The sequence below is a fragment of the Synchiropus splendidus genome, chromosome 15 (assembly GCF_027744825.2).
Source record: "Synchiropus splendidus isolate RoL2022-P1 chromosome 15, RoL_Sspl_1.0, whole genome shotgun sequence".
In the NCBI taxonomy this organism is placed as follows: domain Eukaryota; kingdom Metazoa; phylum Chordata; class Actinopteri; order Syngnathiformes; family Callionymidae; genus Synchiropus; species Synchiropus splendidus.
This window is the reverse complement of record NC_071348.1, coordinates 13118894-13143219: the sequence shown is the minus strand read 5'-3', so window position 1 is coordinate 13143219 and position 24326 is coordinate 13118894. Positions and strand designations below refer to the sequence as shown.

General features: G+C 40.2%; 2 protein-coding genes across 5 annotated transcripts; both read right to left on the bottom strand.

Annotated features, from left to right (window-relative positions):
* Nucleotides 1-1964: 1964 nt before the first annotated feature.
* rorc (RAR-related orphan receptor C) lies at nucleotides 1965-20551 on the bottom strand. Of its 3 annotated transcripts, XM_053887765.1 has the most exons (13): nucleotides 20321-20551; nucleotides 20156-20247; nucleotides 14207-14236; nucleotides 7657-7742; nucleotides 6824-6965; nucleotides 6417-6764; nucleotides 6249-6347; nucleotides 6068-6189; nucleotides 4869-5001; nucleotides 4690-4797; nucleotides 4343-4453; nucleotides 4101-4210; nucleotides 1965-3943 (listed from the first exon to the last, which is right to left on the bottom strand). In XM_053887765.1, exons 2-13 carry the CDS (start codon nucleotides 20205-20207, stop codon nucleotides 3779-3781), a joined length of 1506 nt encoding a protein of 501 aa, XP_053743740.1. In that variant the 5' UTR covers nucleotides 20208-20247; nucleotides 20321-20551; the 3' UTR covers nucleotides 1965-3778. The 3 variants fall into 3 exon arrangements, with proteins under 3 accessions (XP_053743740.1, XP_053743741.1, XP_053743742.1); XM_053887766.1 differs by lacking the exon at nucleotides 14207-14236; XM_053887767.1 differs by lacking the exons at nucleotides 14207-14236; nucleotides 20156-20247; nucleotides 20321-20551 and adding an exon at nucleotides 13059-14160.
* Nucleotides 20552-20913: 362 nt separating this feature from the next.
* On the bottom strand, nucleotides 20914-23974 carry them4 (thioesterase superfamily member 4). 2 transcript variants are annotated; one of them, XM_053888289.1, is made up of 7 exons: nucleotides 23809-23974; nucleotides 23639-23735; nucleotides 23074-23260; nucleotides 22819-22981; nucleotides 22574-22684; nucleotides 21747-21871; nucleotides 20914-21666 (listed from the first exon to the last, which is right to left on the bottom strand). In XM_053888289.1, exons 2-7 carry the CDS (start codon nucleotides 23726-23728, stop codon nucleotides 21629-21631), a joined length of 714 nt encoding a protein of 237 aa, XP_053744264.1. In that variant the 5' UTR covers nucleotides 23729-23735; nucleotides 23809-23974; the 3' UTR covers nucleotides 20914-21628. The 2 variants fall into 2 exon arrangements, with proteins under 2 accessions (XP_053744264.1, XP_053744265.1); XM_053888290.1 differs by lacking the exons at nucleotides 23639-23735; nucleotides 23809-23974 and having other exon boundaries at nucleotides 22819-22877; nucleotides 23074-23207.
* Nucleotides 23975-24326: the final 352 nt, after the last annotated feature.

Below are 24326 nucleotides of genomic sequence, written 5' to 3'. Positions count from 1 at the left end.
GGGAAACCTTAATGCTGTTGAGCAATAAAACGTGATGATACACCACAAAAAATCTTGGTTTGTACATTCAGGAGATTAAGAACATTAAAAATCTATTTTATGGTGTAGATCAAACGTATAAGGTAACGGTGTATATATATATATATATATATATATATATTGTCACACCCCTCTAGCTCTTGGAAAACGTGGACACATCTACCACTTCACTGGCAGAGGAACGTTCTAGCTTCCACATCACACAAGTGTGTTTTCATTTTCACTTGTCATACAGTCGTTAGCACCCTGACACAAATGGCTTAACAGTGGCACAGAGGACTGAGACTTTACAGGAAAATGTAACTTTGATTCTAAGTGTGTGACCACCTTATCTTAGCAGGCCATTCATGACCTCTGCTGCTCACAGATGGGGAGTTCTGACCTTGTCATTCATAGCAGACTTCATTGCTTGGGGAGGACCTTGTTCTTCTTTTGTAGTGTTCCCAGTGTAGCTATGAGGCTCCTGTCTCACACAGACACACACTTAAAATCACATTTTTTTAACTGCTATCTCCATTTACTTTGAAGGACTCAAGGATACTTAACAAATAGCGTGACAGCGGTGGGCTAATTGTTTCAACCCTGCATGCCAAGTGCTCAGCAGCAGTCTCTGGCATAACTGACATCACCGGGACTGTTTATGTGGTTTGCACCACAGCCACAAATTACAACTATTTTGCGTGATGAAAATGGTTACGAGCTGTTCCATGCTAGCTGGAACATGCAGCGAGGTGATGCACAGGGTTCCGTGGAAAACACGCCGTTTATCAGGAGCCCTTGGTGGTTTCACGGCCTCCGAGTCTCAGTCTGAAAAATGTGACCTCGGCAAGGCTGCAGCTGCAGGCTGGGTTTTAATAACTCTCGACCAATCTCTCCCTTAATATGTCAAGGCTTAAACTCAGATTAGCCAGGTTCTGCCCCCTTCTTTCCCATCGTCCGCAGCAGGCTTTTTGTGGTCGGCTCCCTGGAGGGAGTTCCCGAAGTCATGAAGAAGCAAACAAACAAGTCTGCGCTGGTGAAAAGGAAAATCAGGGTCAAACTTTTTTACATCCAACCTTCGTCACTGCCATTTCTGAGCTTCATATCTGGATATCAGAACCACACACAGACAGCTGTCTAAGACAATAAGTACCCGCTCTACACCGAGTATCTGACCTGAACCCCCCCACTCAGTGAAACCCATTTCTGCCCCATTAATGTGAGATAAATGTTACACTGAGGTAAACATAGAGAAGAGCGTGTTTTGGCCCAAACCCTAACTTGCATCTAATCTAGCGGGAAATGAAAATGCAGAACTCTCTACTAGGAGAACATGAGCCATCTGCTGTTTGACTAATAGGAATTGTGCAACGTCTGGCGAACCCTTGGTCACTGCTGAATCTCAACTTCTTTGGGGATGAATCTAATAAACAGCATATTTGTAGTCATCCACATGATTCATGGTGCTGTGGCCATGACCCTTGGGGTTGGGTCCCTGAATTCAGTGTGTGTTCGGCATATCTTGCTGGTTTTTAACTGTACTCTGCGTCACTGTATTTATGTGGATAGGCTTTGTGTGTGGGTCCCTTCCTGTCGCAGCGGGGCAGTGTCTTGTTGTGGTTAGGTGACTGTGTGTCCTTCACTTGCTGTCAGTGTTCTCCCATGAGTGCGTCGGATCAGCTTTATTATGTAGATATTTGTGTAGCTTGTTGTGTTTTATGTTAGGAGACAGTGTAACTATCTGTTGCGCTCAAGAAATGTCTATGTGTCATGACTTAGTTTTCATGTTTAAATGGATGGAGAGTGTGCGTCGGCTCATTTGCATGGTCATATTGTGGGTTATTTGTGTCTTTGCATCATTTTCTTTGGGCCATATCAGCATGTGTGTCAGAGGCCTAGTCCCAAGTGGGTCTCTCTGTTCTTTTAGAGGAACAACAAAACACACACCTTATCAAGGACTTTATTTTAACATAAGAGAAGGAAACAAACCACCAGAAGATGAGAACAGAGAACAAAACTACATGTTTGGATAAACTTCTGTTTGAAATTTAAACATCAATTGCCTCCATTGCCATCTAGGAAGACTATGAATATGAAGATATTCCCAAAATAACATTATATACAACATTGATTTAAATTATTTAATTGCTGTTTGAAATGCATTTCTTATATTTCACATATTTGCTATGTGAAATAGTAAGTATAATGCCATATCTAAATTAGGCACATTTAGAAAAATATTCCACTTAATATGTACAGGAAAAATAATGACTTATTTTCAATCTGAGAATACATATATTTAAATCAGTTCTCCATTTGCTTGAAACATTTTATTTCTGCTGTCAGAATTTGTATTTCACTTATTTCAAGGTTTTCCCATAATTTTCGCAACACTCTTCCAAAAGTACAATACATTTAAGTTTATGTTTTATGTTGTATCTGGTTTTTTTTTTTTCATTTCTCCCCATGGCTACAAGACACCACTTTACTCATTATTTCCACTATTGAAATGAAAAGTTTGACCCTAGCAAACCTTAAATGACTGCACATTGAAACACATCTGAGACTTCCCCAACTGTGAACACAGAAATAAATATGCCAAAGAGGCTAGAAACAATGATAAGCTGCCAAATATTAAATAATTATAGGCAACTGTTGCCCTACATACACAGGTTGAGGAGCCCATATTGATTTAACGAATATACTTTGGTCGAAATTAAGTAATTTCGGGAATGAATCAATGTTATTCATCAAGATGCTGAACAAGGTTTCACATTTTAAACGTCTCCATTTGTTACCATTTTCGATCTCCGGCACATGTTGAGGGTAAATGGCTGTGTAAATGTCCATCTGCTGGTCAGGATGTGTTATTAAAACCAGGCCCTCCGTGTCAACTTGCTGTTTATCTTTCCGTTGGACACGGAACGAAAGAGATGTAATGAATAGGTGTCACAACAAGGCTGAATCAGACCAGTAGAAGGTGGAGAAAGAGGTGTAGTTTCAAGTTAAGCCGCTAATGCCGAGGTGCCTTTGAGCAATGCTACAAAACAAGTCACAGTGACAGCTATTTAAAAAAAAAAACATTACGTTGGTGCGTTTAATGCTATTAAACGTTAAACTATTGACTTTCCAAGGACAAACAATATGAGAAGAGACATTAAATTGTACTTGTATTATTGAAGACTTATTTATCTCTGACAGAGCATCATGTGGCTTGTTAAGAGGTGACGTCATTCAAAGGCTGATTTAGATTTTCATGATTTTTTTTTTTTAACTAAATGTAAATATTTGGAGAAGCCTCACGAACAACATTCATTTTTAAGACGCAAAGTGGACCCCATGTTTTCACATGTGGCTGCCACTCCCTGGTCTTGTCATTCAGACACATTGTGTGTTAACCACAGCAACGGCCTCTGAGTATCTGGAGAGGAAGGCCTTGATGGTGCGTCCATGTAAGAGCAGACATGACTAGTCAAACACTGTGGAATCAATGAAGTATTTGCTATTGAACTATGACCTATGTGGTTTATGGTTTTGTTAAATTTTTTTTTGTATGTAACACAGAATATAATTCTATGTAAGGCACCAGAACACAACAACAAGCGACGTCACGTGAACGCACCATCAGAAAGATGTTGTTAGGGTATGTAAAGTTACCATTCTCCTGATATATATCCAAAAAAAATATTGCTTTAAATGGTGCATCATCATATTGCTGTTTTGGTTTTGACGGTTGTGTTATTCCCTGCTTCTCACGGCATTAGTGGTTGGTGCTGGGTGACATCTCGGCCTCGCAGCCAAACAGTTCCTTGTACAGTGGTGGGAAGAGTGTATGCGCGGTGAGCGGGTACCGCTGACTGAACCAGCGCAGCTTCTCCATGTGCAGCGAGCACAGAGAGCGCAGAACCGACATCCTTTGGAAGAGCTGCAGACCAACACACAAAGCAAAACATTGATCAAAAATTTACAACAAAAGATCTTGAAATTGGATACATTTTTTTTTCCAAATAAACATGAACTATTTGCAAAGATTTGCAGCAATGAAAGATTCTATTTATATTTCTGCTCAAATGAAAACATACCTTGTGCATCAGACTGTCCTGATTGTCCTGGTGCAGAACATGCGTGAGGCTCAACTCCACACTTCTCTGCACTAGCTGAACTTTGCCTCGGTCCTCCAGACACGGCCGATCTGCTCACGAACAGCAATAGTGTAGCTACTTTCAATCACCGCATAACTCCCAAAATATGTCCGATACATAAGCGGATGACAGCATTACGACTCATAAATACTATTGCATATGATGCACCAACATGACCTTACCTGCGTTGATCAGCACCAGAGCGCTGAAGAGAGCAATCTGCTGCTCGCTCAGTTTTAATGTACACATGTCATGAGCGAAGTCAAAGACTGCAGACATCAAATCGTTGCACGCTGAAAGATAACGGTACACTCTATTGTTAAACCGCTGTGATGCAGAGTTGTTATGTCGCTCTCTAGTGGTGAGAATGAATACTACCAACAGTGACTACCACTACAATAGATACTAAAATGTCACTATACAAGTAATCCAGAAAAGATTGGATTTCTGGAAAGAGTTGGGAGTTCAGTTTAGCTATATCAATATTTGACAACACAAACTAATGATGTTTTAATGTTCAAATAATTACCTAGAGATTTGAAGACTTCAGTTCCAGCAAACTTCCCATCAAAGAAAACGGTGTTATTCTCCTTGTTGAAGAACCGACTCATTCGGATCAGAACCACCTCCATGGAGCCTTATATCGGAAGATGATAACACAGAGGTCAGCAAAGTGAAGAGTGAGAGGTCAAGTGAGGTCAAACTCACCACTCTTCAGCAGGGCGATTTGGTCGTTTTGGCTGAGCAGACGGAAACCCGGGATGTGTTTAGCAAACTCCACCACGTACTGGACCGCTTCAGTCAGTCGGACCGCACAGTGCTGCCACATCTCATCCAGTGACTTGAGACACAAGGTCAGCTCAGAGTCAATTCAATCAGTTCACATTGAAAAGAAATATTTCTCCACTACATTTTCACTTTTTATGATGAAATCTAATATTATATTTTTGATTTTTCTTTTATCCAATAATATGAAAACCACAATTCTGAATACAAATTATTTGATAGTAGACAGTTTGCCTTAACTTTTTGTATTATTGACTTTTTAATTGTCAGAATAGCGTATTTTCTTATAGGCCACACACAGCGTAGTGGTTAGCACTCTCGCCTGGGGATCGATTCCCAGGTTGGACTTTTCAGTGTGGAGTTAGCATGTTCTCAGAGAGTTTATTCAGGTTCTCCAGTTTCCTCCCACAGTCCAAAGACATGCTTACTGCTTAACTGAAGATGGATATTTGTATTTCCTTATTTTTCCAACACATATTCAATAATTTTTTTCACCATTAAAAATGTAATTAGTTCCATTATACATCTAAAAAAGTCAATATGTCAATTGAGTTGTTCCAAAATACGACGCATAATATTCTTATTAAACTATTAAAAACAATATTATAAACTATTAAAACTAGTATTATAAATGTGATTAATTAATTACAACAAAAAATCAATTTAATTCAATTTAATTCAATTTAATTTAATTTAACAGTTTGTTAACCTAAGTGCAGGAGTTCCTGGTCCACTTCCGCATCACACTAATACACAAGACACGTCATAGCTAGGATGATAACAACAACAACAAACATGGAGGAATCCCTGAACAAAAGCAAACAAAAGCATCTGTTTGCTTTTGTTCAGGGATGTTTTTCTGTAGACAATGGCCAGGGTTTCCACTACTCTGAATGTACTTGAAATTCTTATAAAATTGAAATTCTTATCCAAATATTTTCAAGACATGAACAGAGCTTTAGTTTAAATAAGGTGATATAAAAACTTGAATATAGCCACCATTGTGATTTATTGTGCTATTGTCAAACTGATGCAAAATAAACAATATTTTGTTGTTTAAATGTATGTATGGGGCCTCAATATATACATATAAAATTGTTATGTTTGTGACCCTTGCCTACCTTGTTCTGGTAGGCTTGGATCTCCTCCCGGCTGAACAGCTTCCATCTGAGTGCTTGCAGCTCCTCTGCTCTGTACTGGCAGGTTTCTCTGTTGGAGCGGATGATACTGGAGCACAAGTCCTCTGCCAAAAACAACAGCTGTGAGCGTCAGATCTCACGTGGGTTGGACGGTCGTGCTCACCGATGTTCCTCAGCGATCTGGAGTATGAGCTGTATGGGTCATCCAGAGGGTTATAGGTGTGAACGTTCAGGTCAGTGGATGCTGGTCTGGAGTCTAAACCTGTCACACAAGCAAAGCCCTCCGCACTAAGGTCTGTGCAATGATGTTAGCATCTACTACGTGTCTCACCTCTGATGTCATAGGGTCCACCGTTGACTCCTCGGCCAGAGGACCTGGTCGGAGGTGAAAGCCCGGAGCTGCGGTAGATCAAATCGGACACCTGGGACTCACTCTGGGGGCACAGCAGGTAGGGATGGACCTCAGCAGAATACGACAGCAGATCCTCATCTCTGCTGAAGGAGTAGGGATGGGACACCTGTGGGAGCAGCTGAGGGGAGCGGTCCTGCCGCTCTTTAGAGGGGAAAGACAGCAAAGACTCTTGAAGCTGTTGCTGCTGCTGCTGTTGCTGTCGGTACCGCTCCACCTCAGCGATCAGAGAGTCTCGCTGGCGCTTGGACATTCGGCCAAATTTCACCGCTGAGGAGCACAGCATGGATGTTAGCTGTGGGAAGGGCAGCGGGTGAAGGTGTTCCTACCGTCTTTACTCATGCCCTGAGCCAGACACTTCTGCAGGCGACAGTGTTGGCAGCGGTTGCGACTGGAGCGGTCGATCTGGCAGTTGCTCTGCCGCGAGCAGGAGTAGGACACTGTGGGGAGCTGACTCCTCCGAAAGAAACCCTGAGAGGAAGCAAACAAGCTGTTAACAAACACAATTAAATTTGAAACACAAACCTATCTGTGGGCCTGTAAAATTTATAATAGCCAATAATGAAGTGTATAAATGGAATTCTTTGAAGAGAATAAGTAGTTTGAACAATAAAAACCAGCAGTGTTGCTTATTATTGGAGGATACTTTTGGCATACGACTTCTGTGGTTCGCATCACAATGCATACATCTGACTCACAATACACATTGTATTACATTATCTCACATTATAACCGCCACTTGCCACCCTGCTGACGGCAGACTTGTTTTTGGTGCAAAGTTGTATATTTTTCATAGAATTTGCAGGATTTAAAACTATTGTGGTCCACACAAATAGACTTGGTGGACCGGATTTGGCCCCGGGCCTTTAGTTGGTCACAATGCATGAAACCTTAATGGAGGTTAAGTAAGTTATCAACTTCAACTATATCAACTCGGCAGAATGAAATGCCATACGGGAGTAAAATATTCTGCACAGTTCCAGAACCTGACAACCTGGTGGCCTGGCTCAAACTGAAGGCTCATACATGTGATATCTGTTGCACACTGTTGCACTTGATACTGTTGACCCTCTAAGCTGCATGAAGCTCAAGTGTGTGTGTGAGTAGTCGACAGGGAAGCAGGGTTGGACTGGTGATCTCCGCCTCTCCGCCTCTTACGCACCTTGCATCCTTCACATGTGATGACTCCATAATGCACGCCAGAGGACTTATCACCACAGATTTTGCAGGGGATAACTTCTATCTGGGCTGAGAAAGACAGAGTGTGAAAACCTTCAACACACAATATCACTCTTTCAGTCACCTTTATGACTGAATTCCCCTTTAACAAATCACTTCATGGTTGACGGAATGAGAGAGTCTTCTGTTGACGTGGAATATTTGCAAACGAAAAAGCAGGTAGGTGTAAACCTCAGAGTCCTTTCAAGTGGTCGACAAACTTCTCTTTCGCTTTGACTCTCATCCTTTCATGTACGGCGTGCTTTGTCAATCCTTGTCTTTCTGGCTCATAAAGGACACTGCTGCCAGTAATGCAGCGTCTCCTCCATCGCTGCCAGTAACACTCCCCCTCACCCTGTCCCTCACCCACTACCCTCATCCGTGCTCATCTTCACTGTCGACACGTTATTGCTGCAGAATGCATGAAATCAAGTCAAATAATGATGAATGGACGGGTCGCTTCATGGTCACTGCCGTAGCAGCGTTGACTGGCTTCATGGCCTCCAACTGAATCTGAATCCATTTAGCTTTAAATTGGTGTTAGCTCTATCAAGGTTCGTGTGGCAGAAAACCCTTTCATTTTACAGGAAATGTTGCAAGAAAAATAAAACATTTTAGTGCTTTTGGGTACTGAATATTATAGTTGTCATTATAATTATGAAGTGAGATGATCAAAAGAAAGGTAAAATCACTACTTTACGCATATATATATATATATATATATATATATATATATATATATATATATATATATATATATATATATATATATATATAAAACCAATATTTTTTTATTGGTTAGTTTTTATTTTTCTTTAATTTATTTTTTGATGAATGAAATTGATAAAGTATATAAAATTTGATATAAAAAGAACAATAAAAATGCTGTTTAGACTTGTATTATTTTACTTTTTATTATAAGAACTACAACAAAAGGTGAAACAAAAACATCTATTGCTCACTGAGATAGAAATATTTGTGGAGCTAAACACGAGGTATAATTTGGAGTTGACAGCTTTGAAATTCTGACCTGAAGGGGACCGAACAGTTGAATGTGACCCTCCAAACCCTTGTCAACATGTCAACGTTTAACAGCCATAATATTTTGACCACATGGTATATTATGGTATAGCTTGTGTCGGAGTTTGTTCTCCCTATGCTTCAGTGTTTTCCCTCTGAGCACTCTGGTTTCCTCCCACTGCATACTGTAAAAGTGCATGTGTGATCGATGATAGAAAAGATGCAACTTTTGTATTAATACTCAAATACAGGTGTGTATTTGCTTTATTATAATTTCAGTAGAGAATGTGGGGGAGGAAATACTAAGCGATAAAGAGGTGAGTGACTCCTTTCTTAAACCAACAAAAGCAATGAGGATTTCTGTTATATGTTTGTGTTATTTTTTCAGATTTCCGCACGAGTGAGTGTCAGTGTGTCAGAGTGTGACACTAATGTTTGGTGCCATGGAGGTCATGTTGATGCTCTTACTGTACGGTGATCTACTCACCTCATGCTACTCAAGCTAACACGCCCATGTTTGCTTGAGTACAACTACATTTTAATTTGGAAAAATGAGCTGAGAATGTAAGATTAGAGATGTTTTTGTCTGGTCGGGATAATTTTCTAACTTGGAGAAAAATCTACTTCCAGCACAGTTTACCACTGTGACACTGTTACGCCCAACACTGTCGCTAAAATAATTTGTATATGATGTTGAAGAGGACCAAACTGCTCGCTTAAACCAGTTTCATTTTCAGTTCTTTGCTACCACCATAATTCTCAGACTCTGCAGAACAGGTTCAAGTGAAAGACCATGTGTGGGCAATGCCAGCTAAGTGTCAGAAGAGATCGCAGCGACCTTCCCACTAGCTCTTCAGTTTACTCAGGTTTCCTTTTCCAAAAAAGTTTGTGTGTCTCCGGCCCAGTCATGGTGCAAGCTGGAGGCCACATGTGGCCTTCTGACAGTCTTGTTCAGTCCCCACCATGGTCACAATTGAGAAACTAGAAAGCACTCTGAGGACTCGATCCACAATCGCGGACCCAGAACATCACAAATCCTAGTCTCCTAGTCTGTGGTACACACATGCACATTCTCCACAAACCACCACAAACATTACAATCCAAATATATATATATATATATATATATATATATATATATATATATATATATATATATATATATATATATATATATATATATATATATATATATATATATACGCCTAGGAGCATTCGTTTCCCAATTTCTGAGCACAAAAAAAAATAGATAAATGTTTGTCTATACTGTACAGCTGTACTGTCTGTACTGTATCAGCTGTTATCATTGAGATTATATTTTGCGACGCTATTTTTAATAACCAAATGAAAAAGAGAAGCATTAAAGAGTCTTGTTTTTAGTTGTCCTGCTTAATGTTTTGATGTTTTGTTTGACTTTTTTTTTTTTCTGAGTGCGTGTGTGTGTCTGGCACGCAGGAGCTCTGGGTCTCTGCCTCGTCAGCAGTCTGCTCTTGAACCGTAAACGGACAAGAAACCTCAACTTTCCTGTGGCGGAAACTCACTTTGGTAGATTCACAAGTAAAACTGCAAACAAAGAACATTTTCACACACCTCACACCCAAAAGCACACACACACACACACACGAACACGCACAGATTTCTCTTACTTAATCACACGTGAGTGTCGTAGACCGATGAAAAATCAAACATATTGTCATGTATGTATTGTGTTTCATATTGTCAATGGAATTTTGATGACAAATGTATATTTTTTAAATAATCTATCTTAAACATTCATGCAACTTTAGTTTGACATGGAATATTACGCTCTTAATAAAAACATTTGTTTATTTTTTTTTTCGCCACAGTCTCGTTAATGACAAAAATGTAATCATACACAGTTTTAATTTATTATATTATTATTATAATTAATAATAATAATAATAATGGTAATAATAATAATAATAATAATAATAGAAAATTAGAATTACTAATTCAATTTGTTTGTCATGTGAGCAAACAATATTTTAAATTGACATATCTTGATCTGTCACAAGTATAAGAGAAAAAATGAATAAGACGAACGAGAAACACATCTCCATGTTAATACTTCTGTTCTTCTTGCAGCATAGCATTTCAAAGCATCACCTCCTTGTCCCCAAGTTCAAAAGTAAAACACCTATAGTTGCTCAAAGTAGGGGGATCAAACCTGCACCTAAATTAAATGGCTCAACCACCATCACTGCTTATGACTTATATGTAAATCAATTCATGGAACCAGCTGGTATTACTTAGAGCAGAGAAGTTCCGTTCACCTAGGCCTCATTCTTGGCACTGCCTTTCCATGAAAGTAGTCTCTTGAGGGATCCCTCCTTACGTTCAACTCAATGTTCATTTTAAAAACTTCATCATGCATCGCTCCTGAATGTCTGGCTCTTTTAAGTTTTCTGCTTGAAACAATACAACAACCTTCTGTAGCAACTCTGCAACCGTGGGGTGTCATTGATCTGTCACCAAACTGATGTCTAAGAAGGTCTCTCACCAGGTTTCGGCATTCAGTCACACGGAAATATTCGGTGAACACTAAGTGTGCACAGTCTGTGTGAGACGCCACTTCTCACATTGACCCAGTTGCCTTTGCACGAGTTGTCTGGTGATTGAAAACTGTATCTTTTGACACAATCTGGGCTGAATCACTGCCGTTCTTTAGTTAACTGTACGTCGGAATGTGTGTCAAACTGATAGTATTGAGTGCTGCTGCTGTTTCAGACCAGCCCAGATGTCTGAGTGAGGAGAGTGGATGCAGTTATTAATGCGAATCCGCCAGGCCACTTCCACATGAAGGGATGTCCACAGTGAGTGATAGTATTCCTATTCATTTACATGCACGCTCATTTGTCAAGCATGACGTTGTCGTGTGGGGTTTGTACACCAGGTAATTTAAGGATTTACTTTGGTATAACCATTTCCTCTGTTTATTTCCGTGTGGACTCAAACTCAGGCTGATGCACTACATGTTTAAGCTTCCTGTTTGACTTTTGCTCTGAAGTTTGATTTGTATGATGTCTGGAGACATATCAAAGAGAACAGGAAATAGAATACACACTTGTACTTGTACATTAAATCTATATTAAATTATTTGCTTTCACAAAACCATGTAAAAACAAATTAATTTATTTATTTTTGTTAGGCTAATTTTCTGAAGTATGACGATAGTAAGCGATAAACTGAAACCAAACGGCATCGATAAGAAAAAAATATATAGAGATTAAAATTAAGTCAAATAAAGAAGCATCTTATTTTTAAATACTACTGTCAGTGGAGTACTACATATACTTCAATCAACTAAATGTAATGGCCTTGTTTCAGGAAGGTCATCATGACTCCGACAAGTTCAATGAGACATTAATATTTTTAATTCAATCTAAAAAAGTGTTAAAATTTTCAATTTTGTCAGCATGAGTGATGTAACTTGAGTAATCTAATACTTGTTTCCAGAAATCGTTGACAGACGCGAAGGGAAAAACGGGTGAAAAATGTGGGGTAAATTCATAGTTCATTGTGTTACTAGTAGCACAACATGAATCTATTCATACCATCTATTCACACCATGAGAATCTGTGACTATAGTAATCTGCATATCATTTTTTAAGCCTTCATTACTCAATTAAACAACGGAATATCCGCCACAGATGAGGCGACATCACCAAGAGGTCTGACTCATCTCATTCAGACGTTTCTTAGATTGTCAACAAACGCCTTATAGATAGACTGTTGTCTTTCTATACAGCAAAGTTGCTGCTAAACGCTGAGTCTCATATAGATGACTAGTCTCTAGTCTCTTTTACTTTGAGAACAAAAGCATGAACTGAGATGAAGCCAAAAGTGAACACGGATTAGTTAAAACCATCCTTATTTTTGATCGACAACCAAAAACAAAACTTAGCTTTTACATGATCATTTACCTTATAATTTTTACAGTATCATTGCACATGAGCAATGATATTAAAAAAGCACTAGTTAAAAGTGCTAAGCCAAGTGGAGAGCTGTTTTAGAATCAGTTCATCGTTGCAAATCAGATGAAGCTCTTGTTTTAAGTTCAGAATCCAGTGCAAAAAACCAGCCAGTTAAAAATTACTTGCTTCAGAAGTCATAACAGCGTAAACACAAAAAAGGCAAAGAAAAACTGCAGGTTGTTTTATAAATTGCACATTTTTGAAGACAACATAAAAGCACATCCGAGCAAAAGCTGATGATCCAGTTATTGCCGCTGATTTATCCAACTGATAAAATATCTGGGTTCAGACAACCCACACACACACTCATACACATGTAGCTCCGTCCATACCTCTCATCATCCTCCACTCGTCTCAGATGTCTGTCCCACTTTCGCAATCTCACCGTCCCTCTGCTAAACTATATCTGTCACTCAGGTTGTCCGTCACCACAACCAGTTGAAAGCTCAGAGTAGCTTGAGCGAACATCTACAGAATCCTCAACTAAAGTCACCGCCTTATCTTCTTCCTCACGGCGTGTAAGATCAAGGGGGGGGCTGTCCCCTGGTCTTATTCTTCAAGGTACTTTTTCCTTTTCACCTTTGTTGTTGCCCTTCACCCCCTCACACTAAACCACAGGCACTCGAAAAAAAAAACATTTTGCAGCGTCTGCCACCTTTAAAATACTTTCACTCCGAATATTTTTTAAACCACCGAGTCAAACAAGTCATGTAAGAAGGAAAAAGCAGCCCCACATATTAAGTCACGACTTTCAGCTTATTTGGTCTTTGAATGAAAAAAAAAAAAGAAACACATGAAATAACTCATTTAAACCAGTGAAAGTGGCCCCTTATAATGATTTAAAAATGAATGACTCATGAGTGATACACACATCATATCTTGAGAAGGGTGACGCAGCCAGCGATTCAAACCTACCATCAGTTTCTGGACTCCTGTCCAGTGAGTCCCCCCTCTCTCTTTGCCCCTTCACAATGAACACTATTTTTTTAAACACAAACTTTATGTGAAGCAGAACCACAAACTGCTGTGAACTGCTCACAATAGTTCCCAAAGAGACTATCTGATCTGCAAAATGACACCGCTGTAACCGGGCTCATTGTGTTCTGCTTTGTTAGTTGTTGCTGACACCCAATCTGACGATGGGCGTGTAGCACACTGGTACCTCCAGGTGTGAAAGACCAAGATGAACCCGAGCAGTTAAAAAAAGACAAGATGTTATCGACAGCATCTGCTTTTATACGGCAAAAGTATTTTCATCGCAACATGTGTGTGTGTGATGATCAGTGTGTGTGGAGGGGTGGGGGAGCAGCTGCGACTCGTATGCCCGACTAGTGCGAAGCACTCGTGTATTTATGTGTACAGGTGCAGTATATTGACTATATCATCAAAACCACATTGCTTGCAAAACTTTCTAGCACAAACACAAGCGTATGTTATTACCACATACAGACACACACAGCAACAGTCATAAGTGACTTACTCAAATGAGTCTTCTTGGACACAACTGATCCTGCAGGTTAAAACAGAATGGAGGTGTGAGAGTTGAAAACAATGCTTTGAGTTCATTGATACGGAAGGAAACACAGACGCACTATTTACATTGTACGACAAAAGAAAATAAATTTGAATATACTCACTTTAATTTGATAAAATGCCAATTGTTTTATACTTTATTTTCACCAGTACAGAAATGTCATCACATCATATCAGAAATGAAAAAGAACTACATATTTCCTATATTTCACAGCATCAACAAAATGTCTGTTCATGATTTGTACCATATTAGGGCTGTCGATAGATGGCAAGTGAATCACACGTTTTCGATCTGTTCTAAATGTAACTTAAAGGAAGGAAGGAAAATGTAATCAAAACCAGAGAGGCCAATAATGTTTTGAATTATATGCTTTTATAGGATGTTGTTGAGCCGCTTCAGAGCTTCTAAAGAATGTTCTCGACAGTGTCTGTCTTGTTGGTTTGTTGGAGTAAACAAATGTTTGCATGAGGAAAGCATTATGATACTGAATGTATGGTTAATTTGAGATTAAGCGCGAGTTAACTCAGCCTAAATCTAATTCATTGACATTAAATTAGAATTTATTGACAGCACTATTAATAACCAACACAGACGTGAGTATAATTTTTATGTCAACCTCGACACAAAGATGGAGTTACAATTTAACTGTTAACTGATAAAATAAAGAACTGAGTTGCTGACATCACATGCAGGGAACAGCTGATGTTTAAAGGGTAAATATGTGATAAAATGTGACGTTGAGAAGAGACGTGAAAAGTGTTGGGAAATAATAAAAATAACTCATGACCAACACAGAGTCTAATGTGTGTGTATGTGCATGCAAGTGTGTCAGTAGCTGTGTGTGAGACTTGCAGCTGAGGAATGAAAGTTGAGATAAGTATCAATGGAGCACGTAGAGTGAACCGGCCTCCGTCTTGCGCCAGATCAAGTTTGTGGTTTTCACTGCTTTCTAACCCTCATCAAACTGTTCTGCTACATAAGCAGATTGTTTGGAATGAAAGCAGAGCTGTGCACATTTACACAGTGAAAAAAAAATCTGAGGCGCGAGGTCAGTACTTACCAGCCCCAAATACATGAATCGGAAACACATTTGCAGATAGAAGCTACAATTGAAAAAAAACCCGGAGGCAATCTCATTCATTTAGTCAGAAAACAGAAATTATTTTGAGGATAAAGTTAAACATAAGAAGAGCTTCAAACCATGTGGGACCAGTGAGTTGTCTTTTTTATTATTTTTTTTTAATTTCTCCAGGGTTTCAGGCGAAAGAATCCTCTACGGGAGAGATACTGAAATACAAGTCAACAAGGCAAAGGGCCATTTTGAGGTTAGTCCAATGACTTACTACTCAGCAGTAACAGACGGAAGCTGTTTCTCTTAAGCGCATAGACGTTGTTGGATGGAGGGAGAATACGTTTCAGTTCCTTCTTCTTTAATTTCTTAATCTTCAGTGTCACTTTTGTTTTTGGCAGAGAGTATATGTACAGGTATATCATTTTCTGACTGTTAAACAACAGTTTAATGAAAAAAGTTCATTTAAAAAGCTATTTTTTGACCGTTCAGATACAGTGCATTAGAAAGCTCTCACTTTCTTTGTTCAGGAACCGTTTGAATTCTTTGAATTGCACTGACTATTCAGGAGTTACTGCACAGAGAAGCCTGCATAACTCTTGAACCATGAGGCGGTGTTTGTAAATCTGCCCTCAGTTTGGGCAGCTGGTCCTGGTGCTACAGTACAATTGTAACAATAGTTGTGAGCATGCAGAGCTCTAGTGTTTGAATTTTACACCGAACATAAACCTTCGAAGAGACTCATCACACCATGTGGACACGGACATGGTCCTCAATAAGGATTTTGGATAGAAAAGTTCAGGGGCCACAAACAATGGGCCAGCGGGCCGCCAACTGGCCACTTAATGAGCTGAAAACAAAAACATGTTTGAGTTTTGTTTTCAGTGTTGAGTGAGCAGTAGCTTCCTTACTTGCATTGAACAATCAAACTGTAATACCATTCCATATTGGGTGAACATGTCTGGTCCAATCACTGGATCTAGCATCCAGCGAGACAGAGCACGGTTATATGCAGAGAGCAGCCCAACTAAGCCAATGGTTTGAGCAAGCCACCGAGTCCGAGTGCCTCATGTTCTCCCGGTTTTCATGCAGTGGAGAGAAAATGACTGATTAATGCACCTCCGTGACAAGAGGTGGCGCCAATAGTTTTTCAGTCCTTCCGGTTCAGCTGTCTGTAGAAGAAGCTGACAGGTAGCGAGGAGCCGTTTCAAACAGTTATATTGTACGCCGTAAAACTGACAAGATAGTTTAACTTAAAAAGTGCTACACAGAGACGGTTAGTCCAGTAGTCGGACTAAGATGTTAGCATGCATTTTAAAATCTGAACTTAGCCGGATTAACGCAATAATTCGGTTTTCTGGGCCGTCATGTACGTGTAAACATGCTCATTGCGGCATGTACAGTAATGCTGAAGCTTGTGCAGCTGCACATCATCCACATTTTTATTTCTTTCCACTAGTCGGACTAAGCTGTTCACATGCGTTTTAAAAGTCCAAACATAACCGGACTAATGCAGTGCTTTAGTGGTGCGCCTTTACAACTGAGGAGCCAGCTCCAAGTGGGTGTTGACATTGTGGTCACATGGGTCATGTGCTTCATCAAGCAAGTCTTCCTCCCGACATGCAGGTTTGCACAACCTCCATGCATTGCTGGGAATGGATGGAGGTTGGTGGTCTGATGGTCCAGTAGAATACTGGCTTGTGTTAATCTGCAGGTATGACTACTGTTAGATATCACTACTGTACTATGGCTATAGTAGATTTTCCTCCCACTGTTCATGTTGTTACTGCCAGTTCTGCCGTCACCCTGAGTCCAAACTGACCGCGTAAGCCACGACCTAGTGGCTGCTCTCAGGTGCCTCTGGGTTCAGCACTGCTTCATGCTTCTTTCCTGGAGACATTACGCCCACCACACCTTGATCTCATCGGCGACACGGATTGCCTCCGTTCTTGGCTGCTGACATCAACACCCTGGGTTCCAAACTCATCAGTCCAACTCTGCAGCTGGAGCCACACCAGGACAGCTGAACATTAGGTCAACTGGTCAGCATTGACAACCATCCAGTCATCAAGGTCTTCTTTTTTTAATCCATTTCTTGTACTCTGATCGAAATCATGTTTAATTTGTTCTTGATCAACTTGTTTACACTGACGGTTGTAACGCTGTTATACAACCGCAAGTTGGTGCAGGTAGACCTCAAAATGTGGGTGAAGGTTTGACAAAAATACTTGAAATGTCATCAGACTCAGGGTAAATAAGTGGTAAAACCTTAGTAAGCAAGAAGCACATTTTTTGCTTGAAAATATCGAAAAAAGGAGCAAACATCAGGTGTAAAGGTGTAAAGGGCACAATATTCATGGACAAATAGAACAATAGAATCTTGTTCTTGGGAGAGGAAGTGATTCGAAGGTTTGTCAGAGACTTGGAGTAGATAAGAACTTGTTTCCAGTAGCTTCGGCGTCTGCTGAGGATTCCACTTGGTTGCTTCATGACGAGGATATTGTGATGGAATTCAGTGCTACATCATGAAGGTCCAATTCTAGACAGCCACTGTGATGGGTGAAGGTCTCTGCTGCCAGAAAAATGTGATACTCAGCCGTAGACTGCTTCACAGTTATGAGATGACACGCTGGTCTACCTGGATGTGGATGGCCCAGAACAACTCATCTGTGAATGCAGTTCCTCTTAACCTCACCAGGCTCCTGTTGTCACCGACTGTCAAACTCGTGCTCTCTTAGCCAGTTAATATTTCCCTCCTCTACAGTCTCAGATCTCTCTCTAACTTCCAACAGTTCCAAAACATACAGGAGTAATCTGCCCTGAAGATACCACTTACATGAATCACAAACACAAATACATGTTTGGGTGAAGGTCAGAGAGGGGCACCACTCAACATTTGTATGAAGCAAACAGGACTGAAGGTTTTCACACCAGACAGCAGAAGAAAAACAAGCCCCGAGCTTTAGACTAACGTGACGACACCCACAACAGCCACTAAAACCAAGACACTCATTGTCACCTTCAGAACAGCTTTCTCAGCATAGCGAACCACACTGAAACATAAAACACCTTCACAGCAATTCCAGTAGTTGGAGGTTTGCTTGTTTTTCAACTACAGAAACACTTATGAGTGGAGGAATGCGTCATTGTGCGATTAGATGTGATATATATTACACAATCGGGGTATGTTGAGAACAATAGTTTAAAGTTGTCGCCGTGGAAAGAGTGTCTAATCTCTGGCCACAGCAAGCACTTTGATTTGAGCTTTAGGCAGAGAGGCTTTGAATAGAATAGCGTTGACCAAAAACAGAAGCTAAATGAGAGTTAATCCCAGGGATTACTCCAGATTACTGCCATTCTTACCAACTCATTCAGCTCCTTAACCACACTGCACAAAAAGGATGATGCGGAAAATGTCAATGACAAGTGTGAGGTGGATGATAGAAGCACCAATAGAATAACATGGGGAGGTCAAACAGCTCCACGAAGCTATTACACTTAGCCTTATTGAGAACAAGTTGGCTTGACAATTTCATAGAGCAGTATAAGAAGTTGGAGCAGCAGTAATCGGTTATTTGTCTTGCATGTTCCTCTTAATCACTGGTGGCAAACTCAAGGCCCATGGGCCAAATCCAGCCCGGCAAGGCACTTCAGACGGCTCACAACAGATTCAATAAATATAGTTGGCTTAGTAGGAATAGTAATTTAATGTCTGCCCACAACTAGATGGCCTCCAACGTATGTCTCCATCATGACCAACAGGTTTGTCTGTCTTGCAAGCAGAGATCTCTAATGATAAAAATGATTCTGGAAACATCCTCGATGAAGGAAAAGTGGAGACTTTCTAGTGTTGCGAAGGGGAGTTATTACATGTCATATTTTTGACACAGAACACAGGTAAAAAAGGAGACTGTTCTACCAGTTATAGACTCAATCATAACTCGTGTAACCCCTGCCTCAGATGCACCATGCCCTGTCTTGGCACTCCTCTTAACAATATTCATGGAGAGTTATCTGGAGTAGCAGAAATGTCCAGTAATATTCAGATCACGTCTGTCAAACCTGAGACCGGTGGGCTACATTCAGTTCACAGTATGTTTACGTACGGGCCCACAATCATTCACTAGTGAGGTCTCTAAACAATATTGAAAGAATGTTTATCCTATCCAGACGGCGTTTAACTCCACTGGTCAAGAGGAAGATAAGTAAAAGTAGCAAACAAACAGCAAAATCAACATTATTAATATTAGACAACATTGTAACCAAAGTGCATGACATGGAGTCAGTTGCTTTCAGATTTTTTTTTTCATTATTGTTATTGTTACTGTTGGACCATTCATAATATCCAATCACTGACCTGTTAAAATTATGTATCTTCCATATGCACCTCACAATGTTTAGTCAGTTTATTCAAGTGTGTTCTTGGGTGGGGTTCTTCTTTGACTCCTGTTTTCAACTCCAGACCAAAAACTGACAGATAACGCCTCCAGGATGTCAACAACACCAACAAACACCAAGCCCCCTGAATGTGGGTACATTTACTTATCTGTTACATATATGGGGATGTATACTATGTATTGGGGATGTGAAGGTCTAAGGGTGTTGACGTGTGGAAAACAGCGAAGGCAAGTTTTAGTCATAAAGCTATCACTACTTGTTGGATTTCATGCATGAAAAAAGGTGACAGTTGCACGTCCACTACACGCTCTTTTGGATGCAGTAATCCCCTATATTTTGTGGGAACTTCTGCCAGCTTCGTAGAGAAAGCAAGAGCTGTGTATCTTACAGCAACGCGTGACCAACTTTATTGCACCACCTGTTCTTACCTCTCTTGAGGCGGGTCTCACCCGGGGGCGCGTCCAGATCTTCATATTCCATCACTGTTCTTTTGTGACTTTCACCTCTTCACCAGCTGTCTCTTTTGTGAGCATAATAAAAAAAATTGAATTGAAACAGTGGAGGAAACTCGGATGTGACTTTGCACTAACAACCTGTTAACGACCGAGTCGCTGCAGACACCTGAAGACAAGCGCTGCCATCGCTTCTTCGTCCTGAACCTGCGGATCCTCTCAGCTGTCGTCCTCCCTGGGTCCCTCACACCGCATGGTTGTTTCGGTTTCACCTTCCAGGTGGAGTCAGGAATAGCGGGACCCGCGGAGGACCGGCGGCCGAGCTCAAGCAGCGAGGCCCGTCAGTCCGCGCAGCGTCCCGCCTGCGAGAGAATTATGTCACCGACTCTTACGTAATAGAAGCGGATCGGGTTTTGCTTCAGAGCGCGCGGTTGAGAAATATAATCCCATGTCGGTGACACGAATTTCCGCCACACTTACCTAGTAACGGAGGATTTTTGAAGTGATCGCAGAGCAAGCGTTTACATATTGAAACCACTTAGTGAAAGATGTGTTTTTAATAAAAGAAATATTTTTTGTCAAAGGTTTATTTTCTATCTGATTTTTTTTAATATGTAATTTGATGGTTGTGTTATGCAACACACACAAATATCGTTTGAAATCAAGGTTTAATTTTATGGAAAGCATAAATATATATTATGATCCAAAGCTTCTCTTATTTCTATTTTACGCCTAAAAACAGGTTACCTTTTGGCTCAGCTCTTTGGTCACTACAACAGTATGGCATTCTCACCCTACATCCATCCTTGACTCCAGAAAACATACTTGAACTGCTCCACCTGGAGAAGGATCTGAGTTCTATCCTAACTGGCCTTAAAATAACTTGGAACACAACTAACACTCCAAACAATACTTTATCCAGTTGTCTTGGCAGAAAACAAGTCATTGAGGAAGAGAGCGTGTTCGAACCAGACCCCGGTGAGTGCTAATCTGTTTAGTAGAAGGTCAAAGATCCAGTAAAAGAAGGCAATTGACGTGTTTTTAATTCCAGGTTTTCAACAACTGTTAAAAAAAAAAAAAAAAAAGCAAGGAAGTCTTCCGGCCTTGATCTTTGCCACTTATATGTAAAAGATGGTATTACGATATGATGTAATATCAATGCATTATTGTAACACTGTTACCCGTTTGTCTTGAATAATGTCCACAAAATTCATCAGTGGAAACAAGTGTTCAATCATCCTCACACACAAAAACCGACACACACATTCTTGAGGTAAAGACGTGAGGGGCCCTTAAGAGACCAACAGGCATATGCTGTGAAGAAACCACACATCTATGTGCGATCTCACATCATCTATAAGCAACACATCCTGTTTATCATCAGTTAAACATCCTGTTAATAGACATACTAAATATATAAAAGCGCACAACTTCATGTTCTCAGTCGACTCAGAGTAGATGGCCAATCCTTATCACCAGGAACAATGCTACACAGACGGGAAGGAGAGAAAACAATTTTAAAGAAGGATGTGATTTGTAGACAGGCAGCTGTGGACGACTTAACTACCTGTCGCTTCCGTGTGCAACTTGGAGCCATCTGGACTGGTTACTTTACATGACAGAGAGATTTTTCTGCCTTCTCTTTTAACCAGGGAAGACTGAAGTAACACTGTGCTCCCTAATGGTACAGGGCTGGAAAGAAACAGAAATATTAACTATGAAGTTTTAGACGCATTGGAGCTTGGCTAGCATCAAAGCATCATTTCAAAGCACCTTTCATCTACGTCACTGCGACGGAATTTCCTGCTTTATATCAGTCATCATGCATCACTTTCACAAACTCAATCACAATTGATGTCATAAAGACATTGATTATTTTGCTACAGAGATTAAGAAAGCATAAACAATTCAGAGCGACTTTTATTCAAAGTTTGTTGTGTCACACCTTACTAAGTTTTACACTCTGTGGTCACTGCAGCCCACCTGCAATAGAGCAATAAATGACAGAATCTGTCTTCCACTCACTGAAAAAATTGTATAATGCAATGAAATTGTGGAAATGTCTTTCATTGTTAAGGTGATTTTTGGGATGTCCAAAGTGTCAATGTGTCACAATGTGTGACCCTGTCCACATAGACAGAATAACCGGTCGATTCATATCTAAACGGATAAACACTTAAGCCATTACAAAGAAGCATACATCAGCACATCTCAATGAACAACTTCAGCAAACCTGCCTCCTAGTGGTTAAAAAGAATCACTGTTAACTGAGTCAAGCTCACTTTAAGAGCATACATCACAAAATGAACGAAGGAAATATTCGCCACAATAACCAAGACAGGCCTTTGAAATGAAATACAGAACAGTTGGAGTTACAGAAAGTCTGTTTAGTACCTGCGGTAATTAATACTGAGGTTGGCAGTCATACACGGTCCAGCGATGAACGTGGCCTGAGCTCCCATCACTTCGTCCATCATAGTGGCTATCGCCCCTCCGTGGACATGCCTGAAGAAGCATACACATATGTCGCATAAATATCCACATGATTTAGCATAACGTTTACAGACACATAAAATAAAGATTTAAAGCCAGTTTCAATCCTGAAAATATTTGTAGAGCACAAAAATAATGTGTCTCACCCAGGTGGCCCCTCAAGTAAATGTCCAACCTGTAGAGCGCAGTCACACTTCTCTTCTTCCTTGTTAATAAACATAGCAAATTCAAACGCAGCGCCCGGTGTTTTTATGTTACGTGTAAAAATTCTGGCCTTTGCATGATATATTTTGCTAAGAATCACTCCACCTGTGAAGACAATTTTAGTAATGGTGAGACACAGCACCATATCTTGATTATATTCTCATGGACTTCTCAAACGCAGACTAAGAACATTTTACCTGTGGCATGCGTCAGAAACCTGCTGTAACTAGGCACTTTAAACCATGGTCCTTTTTTCTTTTCACCAGTCTCTGTCTCCACCTCACACTGGCTGCTGTAGTGTTCGTACAATCGCATCATTTCTGGGCTCCATGAGGAGTTTGGCAAGCTGTAGTCTCGAGGCTTTAATCTGCAAATGGATGAACTCTGCAAGTAAGAAGGGAAATGTCATGTCATTTGAATTTTTCACGGATTGGACTGAGCATATGGTCTTCATTCCTTGACAATCTTTTGCAACAATGGTCTATAAATAAGTCTGCAATGACAATGATCACAAAAGTGAAGGTAGTTGTTGTAATATCAAGGAGAGCATTTTAACCTTTAACATGATCATCACGTCCACAACAAAAAAAAAGAGGTGAATCACAAAGTCAATATTATCTATAGGCGTGAGCATGACTGGCCTCTAGTAAGGAATCTAACCTTTTAACCACGAACGACTTATCAGCAGCAAACGAATGTGCGTTTCTCTAATGCTTTCTCAAGCAAACTAAAGCATTTTACAAGATATTAAAGATGATTTACCACCAAGGTGCGGACACAGCTCTCTTGCGTTAAAACACATGGGATCAGAGTTTTACAGCTCGTCAGCATCCGACAAAGGCTCCAGACCATTATCTAGCTGCGAGAAGCCACAGATGAATCAAATAAAGCCGGTATTATTATGCTATTGGCTATGACAGCTGTTTACTTACCGCACAACGGTCTCAAGCAGAAAACAATCAGTGTCACCCTGTAACAATGTCTGTCAACGCAATCCGTGGAAAATGAAAGAAAAGGCAGCTTAATATTAGTTTCTTTGAGCAAACGACGAGTGAACTTTATTACATATTTTGACTTTGCCAGTAACCTCCACTTCCGTCGCTAGCACGACCAACAAATTATTCCCGAATTATTTCTGGCAGAAGCTCAGTTTCACGCGTCTTGACACTAGCGGATGGAAGAAAAACGAACAAACAAAGAAACAAAAATAAACCAAACAGAATTACAACTATAAGTTATACTTATAGTACTAATACAATGGTAACAGTAATACTTCTACGATAAAGTGGGCAAAATTCATTAAACGTACAGCCAACAGATTTGTAACTCACGTTTGCATGTTGCAGCAAATGCATCCAAGGGGCGTGTATATGAATAATACATATATATTTTCTTTAAAAATGCTACTTAAAAACTGAACATTTAAAATATATATATTTATATTTGGATC